This window comes from Alligator sinensis, unplaced genomic scaffold (assembly GCF_000455745.1).
Source record: "Alligator sinensis unplaced genomic scaffold, ASM45574v1 scaffold1092_1, whole genome shotgun sequence".
Taxonomy (NCBI): domain Eukaryota; kingdom Metazoa; phylum Chordata; order Crocodylia; family Alligatoridae; genus Alligator; species Alligator sinensis.
Genome location: NW_005842252.1, coordinates 1,024,871 through 1,038,883, shown reverse-complemented (window position 1 = coordinate 1,038,883; position 14,013 = coordinate 1,024,871). Strand labels below are relative to the sequence as shown.

General features: G+C 40.4%; 1 protein-coding gene across 1 annotated transcript in view; it reads right to left on the bottom strand.

Annotated features, from left to right (window-relative positions):
• Positions 1-2,205: 2,205 nt before the first annotated feature.
• The window catches only part of ARHGEF38 (Rho guanine nucleotide exchange factor 38), a 48,770-nt gene continuing 36,962 nt past the window's right edge, over positions 2,206-14,013 (bottom strand). The window contains exons 8-14 of the mRNA XM_006027562.1: positions 12,160-12,264; positions 10,479-10,601; positions 7,171-7,491; positions 5,083-5,223; positions 3,921-4,119; positions 3,480-3,742; positions 2,206-2,391 (exon numbers count right to left, since the gene is read on the bottom strand). Coding sequence (XP_006027624.1) covers positions 2,206-2,391; positions 3,480-3,742; positions 3,921-4,119; positions 5,083-5,223; positions 7,171-7,491; positions 10,479-10,601; positions 12,160-12,264 — 1,338 coding nt within the window. The remainder of the gene's footprint in view (positions 2,392-3,479; positions 3,743-3,920; positions 4,120-5,082; positions 5,224-7,170; positions 7,492-10,478; positions 10,602-12,159; positions 12,265-14,013) is intronic.

Below are 14,013 nucleotides of genomic sequence, written 5' to 3'. Positions count from 1 at the left end.
TGCCAACAGCATTGGTGTCGGCCATCGAGGAGGGCACTGGCCCCATTATGGGAGGGCACATGCACCCCTGTGTACCCCCTACCAGTTGCCTATGTCTTTATGGATCCATGATGACCTATCGTTGAACTCTAGGGTTCTATGGAACATAGTTTGAAAACCACTGAATTAGAGCGTCAAGCTCTGGATGTCCATGCCAGTGAATTCTAAAGCCTTCTCTGGCACATGAGGTAACCACATGCAAAGTATGTGAGCTTGTCTCCATGATCTGCCACGCCTATGCTTTATGCAGATTCCAGAGTTTTTTCTCCTTTTCTTAGCAAAGAAAATATTAAAGCTACATATATAGTAAACTCTTTTGTTTTAATAGTACTGTCATTTCAATGGTCAATCAGGAACTGTCCATGATGATGTAGGGTGCAGCAAATGCCAGGGAAAGGTTTATATTTTATTTAGACTGCAAATTCTTTGGGGCCAGGACTGTCTTGATCTGTGTTTGCACAACGCCTATTACACAATGGTTCTACTCTATGACTGAGTCTGCTAGGCGGTATGGTAATACTAATAAATAAGTACTAAATAAATAATAAGGTGTGCTAATATGATGTTACATGATCATTCATTTCTGGTTAGATGGGTCTGATCCAGTGATCACAGTAAACTGTGGGAACCTTTCCACTGACTTCAATGTACAGTAGGTAGGAACCTGTTGGGATTGTACTTTAGTAATTTCATCTTTCCTCACCATTTTGCATTCATTATTTTCACTGATAAAAATAGTTTAAAAGTACTTCAGTAACGCAAATGTTGGCCCCAAATTCTGCAAAAATCTAAACAATCTAATTATTGCACAGTCAAAATAAATACATTCTTTTCCTTTTTTCATTGTTTAAGCTAATGGTTATGGTTATATGCTCCAGGAATAAGAATGATGGCACTGCCTGAGGAAGATGCCTCATAGTATCATGAGTCTTGGCATGCTGATGCACTTCTCAGGGTATTATAACCTCTACCTTTCCCCTGCCAAGAGGTTGGATAAGGAATAGGTATTCAAAAAAGGCACTGCTTCATTTTATTTTAACAGTTTTGATTTCAGTGAGTGTCTACATGTGCATTAATGTACTTTTCCTTATGTGTATTAAATTTAGTAATTCCAAGATGAGGTACTAAATAAATGTGCATTAGGCTGTCCTAATGCACAGTAGCAAAAGCACATGCTTTTTTAGTGATGCTTAATGTGCAGTAGCCTACTTTACTGTGCATTAGCATATTTGCATGGTTTTTACGTGACACTTTAATGCACAGTAAAATGGGCTACTGTGCATTAAAGTGCAAATGTAGACATACCTAGTGCACAGTTATCTAACTAAAAATATATATCTGGAGATTCAAATCTGGTGCATATTTACATTGGTATGGAAAATTACATATTATAGGCTATGTATGTAATTTTCAGAAGATTCCTATTTATAATCTACTTTTAGGTTTTTCAATTTTAGCATAGTGTTCCTTTCCTATTAAGGAGTTTGTACCTGCCACAACTTAAGCTTTAAAACAGTCTTTTTGAGTCTCCAACCACAAAAAAGAACAGACTCCTTAAAGCACGAAAAACCTATTTTTCTATCTCTGATCATTCAAAAATGGCCTCATTGACTTTTTGTAAATCTTCATTACAAACCTCACTTGGGATACAGTTAGGCACATGATATTTCAGCCCCAAAGCAAAAGCTCTGAGAAATGTGTAAGTAGCTAAAGATAGGATGGAAGAGCCAGCTCAGTATGAACTGTAGCATCCCCATAGACCTGTACTTTTCCAAGGTTAATTCTCATGGGCTCTACAGTTATTTTCTAAAGGCCATGGAGGTAGCAGCCCTAGAAAAGTATAAGCTTAGTGGTGATTTGTATTTGTGCACTAAATCCTGACTTAGTACAGTACTTCATAAAAAAGCAAATAAATGGGTATTAAAATAGTAAGTCCTTCAGGACATTCATCAGAGTGGCTTCCTGTTAATGTTCTCTGCCTCAGGTTTTGACAAGGTGATGGCCCTTTGAGTATGGAAGTTCTCAGGAATATCTACATGCCTTTCCAGCTATCATGGCTGATGTCAATCACTTACATGTTCACCTTGCTTGCTGTAAACTGAAACAGATTATTATCCAGACTGAGAATTTTTTTCAGAGAAACTAGTTCCACAACCTCTTCGGTTCCTAAGCATATGTCATCTTGCCAAGATAATTAGCTGGTACATAGCCTTTCTGTCCTTTGGCTTCTGCTAACCACCATTCTTTATTGCCACTCAAGTCAGAAAACTGCAGTATCCGAACCCGCTGGTACTCTTGAAGACTCAGTTCCTGATCACTTCTTGCTTGAAATGCATACACAGCATAGAAAGTCTGAAAAATGAAACAACCAACATAAAGAAAACTGGAATCCATACATATAACCATATTCTGTCCTATTTCAGTGTGGAAAATGTGCTATGTGGGCGCATACAATATAAAAACCAGGTAAAACAAAATTGGCAATTACAAGTAAAGGGCACAAGGAAATCCCTGAGGAGAAAAAAACAAGTCCTTTATACCACCTAGCATATGCTAAGCATATTTGTTCAAAGGTACCTGGAGCCAAAGCTCCCTCATGGAGGGCAACCGGTTCCCAAGTCCCAAGCATTTAAAAGTAGCAGTGGTTACATTCTTTGCCTTAGGTGTTCTGTGAGGAATGCCTAGGGCTGAGGAACTTATATTGCAACAATCTGACCTGGAGGTAATAATGTCATGGGTAACTTTGGGGAATTCCTTATAGGTCTGGTCATGACCTTGCCTGAGTAGCTAAAAACAGCACAAGGTTGAGCTAACTTCTTGAACGGGATCACACACTGTACTCTGTCAAGGTAAGGAAAGTGGCTGTACTCCCAGGAGTAGCTAAAGGCATTTTGCCTCCATGAAAATGGTGCAGTCTGTACTATTTTGTAGGGGATAAAAATATACTGGTCTGAAGGGGACAGAGGGAGAAGAGTTTGACTTATCATTTAAAACCATGCATCAGCTGATCTGGTTTAACTGCTTTGCCTGCCTGCCCTTAACCTACAGCAAGTGAAGTGAACTGCAGAAACTTTCCTCTAGATGGGACAGGGAAAATTACTGCAGATTAACTTTGCATACTAGATAAAACCCTTATGTCCAATTCAGCTGTAATTCCCCTCCCTGCCTTTTAAAACAGTGTAACTGTTTCCCTAAAGCAGACTAGTGCTTCACAGCTTAACTGAAATGTTCATCATTTCTTCACAGAAGGTGCAGTTATTCTAAATAATAGAAGAGGTAATAATATTGTTTGAATTCCCATGTATGTAGGAGTTTAATATAATTCTTTTGAAGCCAAAAGGTGACCAATTTAAACTGTAAGCAGCAGACCACAGCTTTTGTATTTGGAATTAGAAAAAAAGTGCAGAATCAGACAGACAGACATATTGCATAATGCTTACATGTTGATCATCCATATCATGAAAACTATCTGTCCCTGTCCCATTAATGGTAGGCTTTTCAGATTGGCTGTGAGAAGACGAGCTGTTGTCACTCCTCTTATGTCCTGGGTTTCTTGTGCTGCTGTCGTTGGGAAGCCGTGAAGAAACAAAAAGGCTGATGTTATCAAAATCATCATCGCAGAAACTGTTCTCTGCAACATCCTTCTGCACCTTGGCTGGATTGTAGAGCTTCAGGAAGGAGGAATACACATATCCTTTAAGAACTAGATATCAGATGGAAAAAAAAACAACAAAAGCAAGCTAGTTCTTATATGTTTCATAGTCATCCTTTGTGTTATAAGCTGTCAATAGGAGACACACAAACGAATGGGCCAAGAATTAAAAAGAAAATCAATAGCCCAAAGGGAAGCTGTTATTGGGATATTTGTGCAAAGGACTTACTTCCTGTATCAACAAGCCACCTGCTCGTACTTCCAAAGGGGTCCTTTTGCTCCACAACAGCCACCAGTTCCCCCTCATATAAATCAATATCAAATTCCTGTGTGGCATTGCATTTGCGCTTAGCTTGGTAAAGTGATTCTGCACCATATGTAGATAATAGTTTAGACCTGTGGCTTTCTGTTTGGCGTGGAGATTCAGGCTGAAAAGGAAAATAAACTAATTAATGTTCATTGGGAGTAATTCTGGGGCCATTGCTAGAGAAACAGGTTTCACAAAAGAAGCTGATGAACTAGTGTGACTGTAGCACAGATATAAAAGAAATTTCATACTCATTGGGTGTTTAGGTGCATAATTCCCCAGCCCGTGCACTCACATTTGTGGTCTGCATGTTTTCATCTGTTGTACTAATAGCTGAAAATTAAGAGCGAGATCTTTAGAAGAATTTAGAAGTCTACTGAATGGGATGCAGGCACTAAGCACCTTTAGAAATCTGCCCTATAGTCTCTGAATAATAAAATCTTTAACTGGATGACTGAAACATAATTCAAAACTGGTACGCAAATGGCGAGTTTGTATAAATAACTCACTTTATAAGGCAGAAACCATAAGATCAACAGTCTCTGTATTGTTACATTAAATTCTTGTATGAATATAAAATTACTTTGCTATGTAAAGGTATGATTCAGTTGCTATTACTATCATCATTATCATTATTATCTGTGTTCCTACAGTTCTATGCATTGTGGATCAGATTGCATGTTAGGCATGTCTAAATTCTCTTGTTCCAGCTGTAGAAAGCCATCACACACACACTCATACCAGACATCAGAAGATTAAGGAATGCCATAAGACAAAGTATAGCTTGATGTATGGTTATGGGATGACCAGGACAGATTTGGTGAAAAATCTAAGGATGGTACGATGAAAAAAAATTGATGATTATGAAACGACAATAGAAAAATCACAAGACGTCACTGGTCATTGTTTTGCAGTCTCTTCCCAGGGTGGAAGGAAGTCTCTTTCAGTTCCAAGTCAATGGATCAAATTTGGATTGATTGCTTTGTGGCAGATTGGCATACTGTCCACTTCAGGTCACGATAAGAACCACGACAGGATGCTGTGGCAAAAGCCATCATTCCACTGACAGAAGCATGACACTCACCAGAGAAGAGCCAGGTTTCTTCTTTTCAAAGCTGAGTTTTCTCTCAATGAAGGTGGTGGTGGTGGTATCTTTTACAAAATTCAGCTTGTGAACTTCTTCCATCACCTGACTCTGTACTTCAAAGATACTAGAGGAAGACAGCTAGAAATGAAAAGTGAGATTAGATCTCATATGGTAAGGACATAAGGCACAGCAGTTTTGGTCAAGTGGATCTAGTGCTGGGAGTCAGGAAATCTGAGTTATTAATTATTGTCATTATGGTTTCCAGTCATGTCCATAATATGCAAGGCACTGGACAGATATAAACCAAGGCATGCATCAAGGAGCTTCCAACAATTGCTATTATGGCCTGTCTAGGCATAGAAATGACACTGGTTTAAGTATATCAGTCTAAAAACTGGCATATTTAAATTGGTGTAACTTTGTGTGTGGACACTCTTGTATTAATTTAAAGGCGATTTCCTGAGTTTAGCTTGTGCCTGTAGTGTTGATCTGTGGCTTTGGCACAGGCCTAAGCCTATATGAAGGTGGGATGTAAATAGCAAAAAGCAAAAAAAAAATCTATGGAGAAATCCCCAAGGAAAACAATGCCTGGTACAACCACTTCCCCAAAACCAGAGACAGGCCTTGCCTACAGGAGAAATTTGCACGTGAAGTAGCCTTCTAGGCCATTGAATCCAGTCCTGTATGCTCACAGGCAACCATTTCTCCAAAGAGTCTACGTGACTGTCCACTTCAATCCTTCTTGTATGCCACCCCCACACAGAACCACCTACAAAAAAGCCTACAACATGCCACAGGTAACGAACAAGGATGAAAAGGGTGCCACCAATACCTGGGTAAATCTCTCTCTTAATTTATGTAAGCTAAGCTAAAATAAGATAGTGGTATACTGAAATTAGTGTGTCCTTACTGACACACCTTACTGAATTTCACAGTATATACAGGACTTTACCAGCTGACTGCTGCAACTTCTTAAAGGTGTTTTTTTTCCAGGAAGACTCTATGATGCAATCCTACCCTTGATTTCTCATTTCTAGGCTGACAAAGACTGGAAAGTAGCCTGTTCATTTTTTGGAAGAAGGAACTTCAGTGCAAAACTCATCAATAGCCTATATCAGTTACTAAGGAGTAGTGTGAATGTCCTTCATAAGAAATCTTGTTGAGACCTCAGTCAGCAGAATGGTAATTAAAACAAAGGTCCATCAGTGGAGGGATGGAGAGGGGGAGGATCAGCAGGACAGTTGTTGAAACATGGCTCCATTGTGGGGGTAGGGGGTGTGCATGTGTGTTTGTGTATTCTGGGGGGAGCCTGCAGTTATGTGGACAAGATCAGGGCCCTGTTACTCAAGTAGAGCATTCAACTTCTCTGAGAAAAATGCTGTCATCATTTCATACCCACCCCAACTCAGCCATTTCACTGAGATGGATTTGAGGATCCATACTTTAAAAAGCAAAGGTTACAACTATGTGTAGCTAGAAATTATTATTTGACTGATACATGTCCATGCAGCTCAGGTAAGGGTCTTCCTATAAAGGTAAAATGTTTTCCCTGTCTAAATTCACCTAAAAAATATCAAAAGCACTGTTGCAGCTCACACTGTAGCCAGGACAGAAAGCCATTCCTCCCAGACTCAGAGGCAGCTGCAGTTGATTTTTGTGACAGCATTTTCCCACCAATACTAATTCTAGCACAGTTCTACCAGTATTAGTAGCACCAGGGTTGCAAGTATAGAAAGGGTTACAGCAGCAGGGTTGCACGTGTAGAAAGAACAGCAGCAGAGTTCTTCCAGCTCTATTTTCTAAATCACTCAGAGCAGATCTATGGGAGTTAATATATAAGGAACTGCATGGTTCCCTTTTACTGTAGCATTTCCTTTACTGCTACTCTTGGAGAAGCTAATGCACTTGAGTCCTCCCTAGTGGGAAAAAATGCCCATGGAAGACAAGGCTTCAGGAGGATGGACGCAGAGTCTGAAAAAAATCAGACTGTGTTCAAGTAGAACATAGCCTGGGTTGTCTAGTTGTTTGCTTTAAGTATTTCCAGGTAAATTATACACAGGCGCCCAACCCCCTTAGATGACTTACTGGAACAAGCACCACCACAGCAGAATACAACTGTAGAGCTGTGCACGTCGTTTGCCTGAGGAGAGTGATGAAGCAATGCAGGCAGTTCACCACAATCTGCTTGGCTGCCTGGTTAAACACCTGAAGCTCTTCCACAAGCTGTGCATTGAGAGCTTCATACTCCTTCTTTGCCAGATCCAGCTCTTCTCCTGCTGACCTTTGAAGAGAGCTGTTGTAATCCAGCAACTTGTCATAACGCTTTTGGATCAGCTTCTGTGGGCCTGGAAATAAGGTCTGTAGACCTGAGAGAGGGCTCAAAACCAGTTTGTCCAGTTGATCCACCTGGGAAGGAATACAAAGAGTCCAAGTAATACTTCATTCATACCTTCTTTCACACCTGCTAATAGATGGTAACTGATCAGGACTGGTAGGACCCATATCCCATTAACAAGTTTTTATTAAAGAGGTATTATTATTATTATACTAAAGAAACAGGCAGAGGGAAGTTAAGTGGTCATCCAAAGAGCTGGAATCTAAGGGTGTGCGTGCTTGTCTCAGTTCCCTGTCGAGCCACTAGATTAGTGTTGTAAAGCTCCATGGAGGCTGGGAAAGTTCATCCCATGACAGAGGGAAGAGTCATGCATTCCTAATCAAATGTCAGTCTTTCCTTCTGAATAAAACAAAACAGGGAAAACAGCCCTGATTAAGCAGTATAAATGCTTATGCAGGTAGAACCCAACAATCTGATATAAGTAAAAATCAGTATGTTAAAAGGTGGCTGTTCTTGACTTTGACCTAACTAATAAAGTAGGCAGATGAACTAGGTACCTGAGGTAAAAGAGGGAGATTTCCTGAGAATCTATTGCTCATGGTAACTGCCCAGGTGCAACAGCTAAGACCTAAACCTTGCTGTCCTAGTCTTTAGTCCAGCATGGAATTTTTTCCCCCTTCTCTGAAGCATCTGAAACCAGCTATTCTGGAGAGACATTGTGCACTGGATACACTGGACCATTGCAATGATAAGAAATGATGGTGATGCCTGTGTCCTTTTGTTCACAGGATGAACTTTATTTATTTTAAAGATAGTTTAAACTATGAGATTATCTTTAAGTATAGCATTTCCAAAGATGGAGAATGGTAGTTATCAGAACTATGAAGAGCCAACCCTTATGGTTTTGCTTTGGAATATATCTTATCCTTTAGCAATGGATTAGTGAAGCTTCAACCACTAGCTTCTCTTCATCAGGCGGGGTGAACTGATCAATCGAAGCATTTACTATTACTAAAGAGAGTCCAGTTAGAGTTTCATGGAAGGGCCTGATTGCCTAAATTTTAGTAGGGGGTGGGAGATGCATAATTTCCCAAAGATTTGAAGAAGTTTGTTTAGCTTGAAAAGATCTAGTACAGCCTGGAAACCTAGAAGTTCAAAATCCTGAAACTAGGGCTGTGTGAGGCTTCAGACAAAGCTTTGGATCTGGAGAAGCTTTGGATGCTTCGGGGTCCGAAGCAGCACATCTAGGTCCAAGTGTTGGCCTCGTTCGGTTTCCCGAAGCGGTTTGGAGCCGCCTCAGAGATCCAGCCATAGGGTATAATGGGGAAAACAATAAAATATCTATAACTTTGTTGTTTTTTGTCCAATTTGGAAGACATTTTCTGGGATGGTAGACTCTACAGAGAGGACAAAGCCTGCCAAGTTTCAAGAAGATGGGTCCAGGGGTTTGGGGGAAACAGCTCCCCAAATTCCTGAAAGCAAAACTCATGTCACGTGTAGGTGTTACAACATAGCAGGGTGAAAACTGCAGGGGTGGTAGCTCTTACTGAGGCCACAAAGCCTGCCAAGTTTCAAGAAGATCAGTTCAGGGGTTTGGTGGGAAACTGCCCTCAAGCTGCGGACAAGCAAAACTGATGCCATGGGTGCTTGTGGGACTGTCTCTGTCTTGGGGCGAGGAGGGGAGACACTGCTGCAGACCTGGCTGCTAAGCTGCTGTGTTCCCACTTACCAATCAATCCATCATGATTCACTCAGGGACCAGCTCAATACACAGGCCCTAGCTACTACATAACGACTTAACGAGCATCAATTAGCACCTACAAAACCAGGCTAAGGAGGGGAAAGAATCAATACAGACAATCAACTGTCCCAGGACAGACACAGTCGTGGCACCAGTTTTGTCTGTCAGCGGTTAGGGGTGCAGGGCCCCAGACTCCCTGCACCGATCTCCTCCACAGCTGGCAGGTGTTGTGGCCGCAGCAGGGGTCACCACCCCTGCAGCTGTCACCCCGCTGCGCCTTAACACGCAGTGTCACCCATGGCATCAGTTTTGCTTGTCCACAGCTTGAGGTGCAGGTCCCCTCAACCCCTGCACCGATCTCCTTGAAACTTGGCAGGCTTTGTGGCGTCAGTAATAGCTCCCAGCCCTGCAGTTTTCACCCCACTGTGGTGTGACACATAGCCATGACATGAGTTTGGCTTTCAAGAATTTGGAGTACAGTTCCCCCCAAATCCCTGCACCGATATTCTTGAAACTTGGCAGGTTTCATGCTCTCAGCAGAGGCTACCATCTCTCCAAGTTTCATCCAAATTGGACAAGAAACAACATACTTATAGATATTTCCTTGATTCCCCATTATACCCTATGACTGGATCTCTGAGGCGGCTCTGAAGCTTTGGAGCTGCTTCGGCCGGATCGAGGTGGAAACCTGGTCCGGAGCTCTGGATTACAGCCATCTGAAGCAGCCGGATCCAAAGCCAAAATGATCGCTGCCGACTTGCACAGGCCTACCTGAAACTAGCTTAAACGCGAAGAGATTTAAGTAAACAATTTTGGGATTGGGGTCATATTCATATTTTCAGTCTTTCCTCTGCAACTGTGAGGGATAGAAACTGCCCTTAAAATAAATAGCTGAGTTCCTTATATTTTCAGATTCCAGGAGCTGAGGATTTAAGAAAATACCAAATATTACAACACTCCAGATAAAATCATAAGAGCTGCAACGCTCCTGGTTTCAGCAGAGGTTTGTTTCAATTCTAGAAAATTTATTCTTATCTGGGTTCAGACTTTCATACTGGCTTTGCCTCTGACAACTTTAGCCTTTCATCAGAAATTTAGGTTGAAGGGAAACATTCTTCAGCCCTTTGGAGCAGCTGCATTGTTATTAAGTTAACCCAGCAATTGTACATGATTTCATTCAGAAAAATAATTGAAATAATATATTTCTCCATAGTTTAATGGACTCATAAGGGGTTGGTTTTTTTAAGTGTTGAGTCTATAACACTTGGTTTACACATGCTGATAGTTGCATGATATGATCATATTTCATAAACTCACAAAGCTTTTACAAGGGTTTCCAGTGTTACTCAGCCTTTCTGAATAGCCATTTTCTTCATCACTTTTGTCATGTAAAATATCTTGAAGTTCACTTATACTCTGTGCAGCTAGAAGCATGGAATCCTAAAAAAGGATAAGGTTAGAATATTAAAATAAATTGATCATTTGCTTTAATTTTAATACAATGTATTTATTAATTCAGAGTGCCACAATATTCCTAGAATCATAGCTTTTTTCTATCTCTGGCACCTATTCCACCCTGAATCAATACGTGATTGTGTTCTATTATATATTCTCCCTTGTTTTGTTCAGTTTTAGTCCAATTTTTTCAAAGAATAGGGTTACCACCATTCACCTCAGACAATTGGACAATTGGTATGCTAATAAATCTCACCATTGGAGTTAAGTCAAAAACCATTAAATTAGTTTTTGTGGAAACAGCCAGTGCAAGGTCCTTGCACTTTTTTGATGGTATCTTTTAGTGAAACCTAAGTGGAGCTGGTCCTCTGCACAGGGGAATTTCACCCTTAGTGAAGTATCCCCTCAGGATATGGTATCATGAATGTTGCTGCCCCAAGGAATTAAAATCCACACAGTCTACAGGCAACAGCTGTCAGGTAAACTCAAGGGTCATGGCATGTTTACCAAGTTGGCTGAAACTTTGTGAAGCTTCTACAGACTAAAAGTTGCCTTTCCCTATATCACATGTCAGTCAAGGTCAGCTAGTACAGCCCTTTATTTTTAATGGCCCTTATGGCCTCTGCTACGTTGACAATTCAGGCCAGAGGGAGAGAAAGCTCACTGAACAAATTGGGAATGAAAGAGTGAAGAAACCAGTAGCTATCTGGAACCCTGTGATGATCATAAAGGTAGTCCTGAACATAGTCAAATCATTACAAAAGAACGAAGTCCAGTGTTGCCAACTCTCATGATTTTTGGCATTGTTCTTAAAGTCTACGCTTTGGGAATGTGAAAACCTTAGCTCTTTCTAAGCTAAGTTTTTATCTATCTATCTAGATATCTATAGATATATAGATATATATTACACACACACACACACACACACACACACATATATATATAAGAAAGAGCCAAGTTTTTCACATTCCTGAAGCGCAGACTTTAAGAACAATGCCAAAAATCCTGTGTTGGCAATACTGAAAGTCCAATGGAAAAGGCTTTATTTCAAGAAAAATCCATTGGAGCACACAGGAGCTAAAGGAAGACATCATCTACCTTGGTATATTTTTCAGGACCTTCTAACTCATGTAGCTGCAACCTGAATAGTTTGTGCAGCGTAATGAGGACTAATTGAAACCGCCTGCTACTTCACTACAGTGAAAGGTGTGACCCTTGTGGAGTCATGATGTGCTTCAACATAATGATTGTGCCCCAGACAACTTTCTTCTCTCCCTTGCTTTCCACACAACCACTAGTGAGACTTCTTGTTTAATAAACAGAGTGATATAGAATCCCAGTTTCATAGGATCTTTGCTATTAACCCCCAAATGCAGTGGGAATGTAACATTAGGTTGTACATGGGTCTATTATAGGATTTTTTCATTTGCTATTAGATAATACTGCCAGACGTGTATTAAGATGGGTGTGTATGTGGTTTTGTATGTGTGAATGCATTCTTATGGGTGCTGTCATGATATACTCACTTCCATGATATACTCACTTGTAGATGTTGTAGAGAAAGTGAAATATTCTTCACACAAAATTTCACGGTTTTTTCTAAACATCTAAATAGCTTTTCCTCCTTATTAAAAGTTTGGTCTCTCACCTAAAATAGATATTTGCACAATTTTTAGAACAGCAATAAATAGTTTGGTTAGCAAAATGTACGTCCAGAAAAATGTGAACAAAGTACTTCAGGAACTCTTCCAAATCTACCTCCTATGATCAGATTTTAAAACAAATAAATCCCAAGGTACTAATATATGCACAGTTGTGATTCTGATATTTTGATTTTAGCAGAGCATCAAGAAAGACTGGCATTATTTTAGTGTAGGTGCTTCTACATTTATCAATAATTCTTTTATATATATACTTACATTTTGGAAGGAAATAGTGAAAACAAAAGGTATCTTTTCATATCACAGCATTGCTTCTTCCAGTGCTCATTAATATAGAGAATGTGCAGCTTTTACTGACGCAGAACCATAGAGCAGGAGGTGCTATGGTTTCTGCACAGTGCAAGGCTTTGTACATATTATAGTCACACTGCTCAGAAAAGGAGTGGCTTGTATATAAAGAAAGCCTGAAAAGATGTTTAAAAGGCTTTCTTTTCTACTTGCTTTGTACCTTAGAAAGATGAAAAATGTCAAGGCTGGTCTTCACTAGTTTTGTTGCAGGAGTCTTTACAGGTCTACAAAACAGGACTCCTGTTGCAGGAGTCTTTACAGGTCTACAAAAAGTGAATCATGAGCTTGCTTGACCTCTAATTCAAGAGGATAGAATGCTGAGTCTTTAACAAAAGCATCTTATTTCCAAAGTGATTCTCATGTGTTTTAAGTTAAAAAAAATTAATAAAACCAAACAGAAAACAGGAAGCTTTAACAGAATGAATAAAACAATAATTTCCCCTCAGAGTCAGGTTTAACTACATACTTATTTCTGATTTCATCATCTTGTCGGTTTTCCAGTATGCCAGAGATTTTCAGTTAAAAAAAAACTAGATTCTCAATTTTCTAATGTAATTATCAAAAAACCACAAAAAATAGGGGGTGGGTTGTATATGTATATTAGGAGGCAGAAATAAGAAAAAAGAAAAGGCACAAACCTGCAGGTCACATTTAATAAGGCAAATGTCCTGGCATAAGCAGCTAGAAAGTTACCAAGGTTCAACTTTCAAAAGCACCAGCTCAATTAGTAGGCTACTTCCCCTTGGTTTTCATGCAGAAATTTTGAAAATTTGAAAATTTTAAAAATTTGAAAATTTTATCTTGATAAACAATCATGTCATTACACCAATGATAAAACTGAGTAGGGGTTTAATTCTTTGCATACTTGGGGAGCAGAGGGCAAGTGCTGGAGATGGTCAGGGTGGTGTCCAGAGGACTCAAGACTCAAAGACTCAGGCCACTGCTGTCATGTCAGTTTCTACAGCAGTTGCTATAATGATGCAGTATCCCTAAACTCAGCTGTTGTTGCAGTGGAAAATACTTCCCACGGGGCTGCCGTTTCAGCACCGCTTCTAAGTCAGCACATGTTGCTAGTGCCCTGCTCACTCACCCATAGTTACACTAGGGTTATATAGTCTAACCTGCAAAGCTTGAACCGATTTGGAGGTGGATAGACATTCCCTGTTCATTCCAGAAATGCAGGCACATACCTGCAGTAGCTCAGGCTAGAAGCCAGGGGGTGATAGAGCAGCCCTCCCTTCCCTTCTATAGTGCTGAGCAGAAGGGGTTTTTCATCAGGCCCCAGAAGGATGCTCTCATAGTAGCTAGGGTCAGGAGGGACCTGAACAGATCATCTAGCCTGACCCCCTGCCACAGGCAGGGATGAATGCTGGGGTCCCAAAACCCCC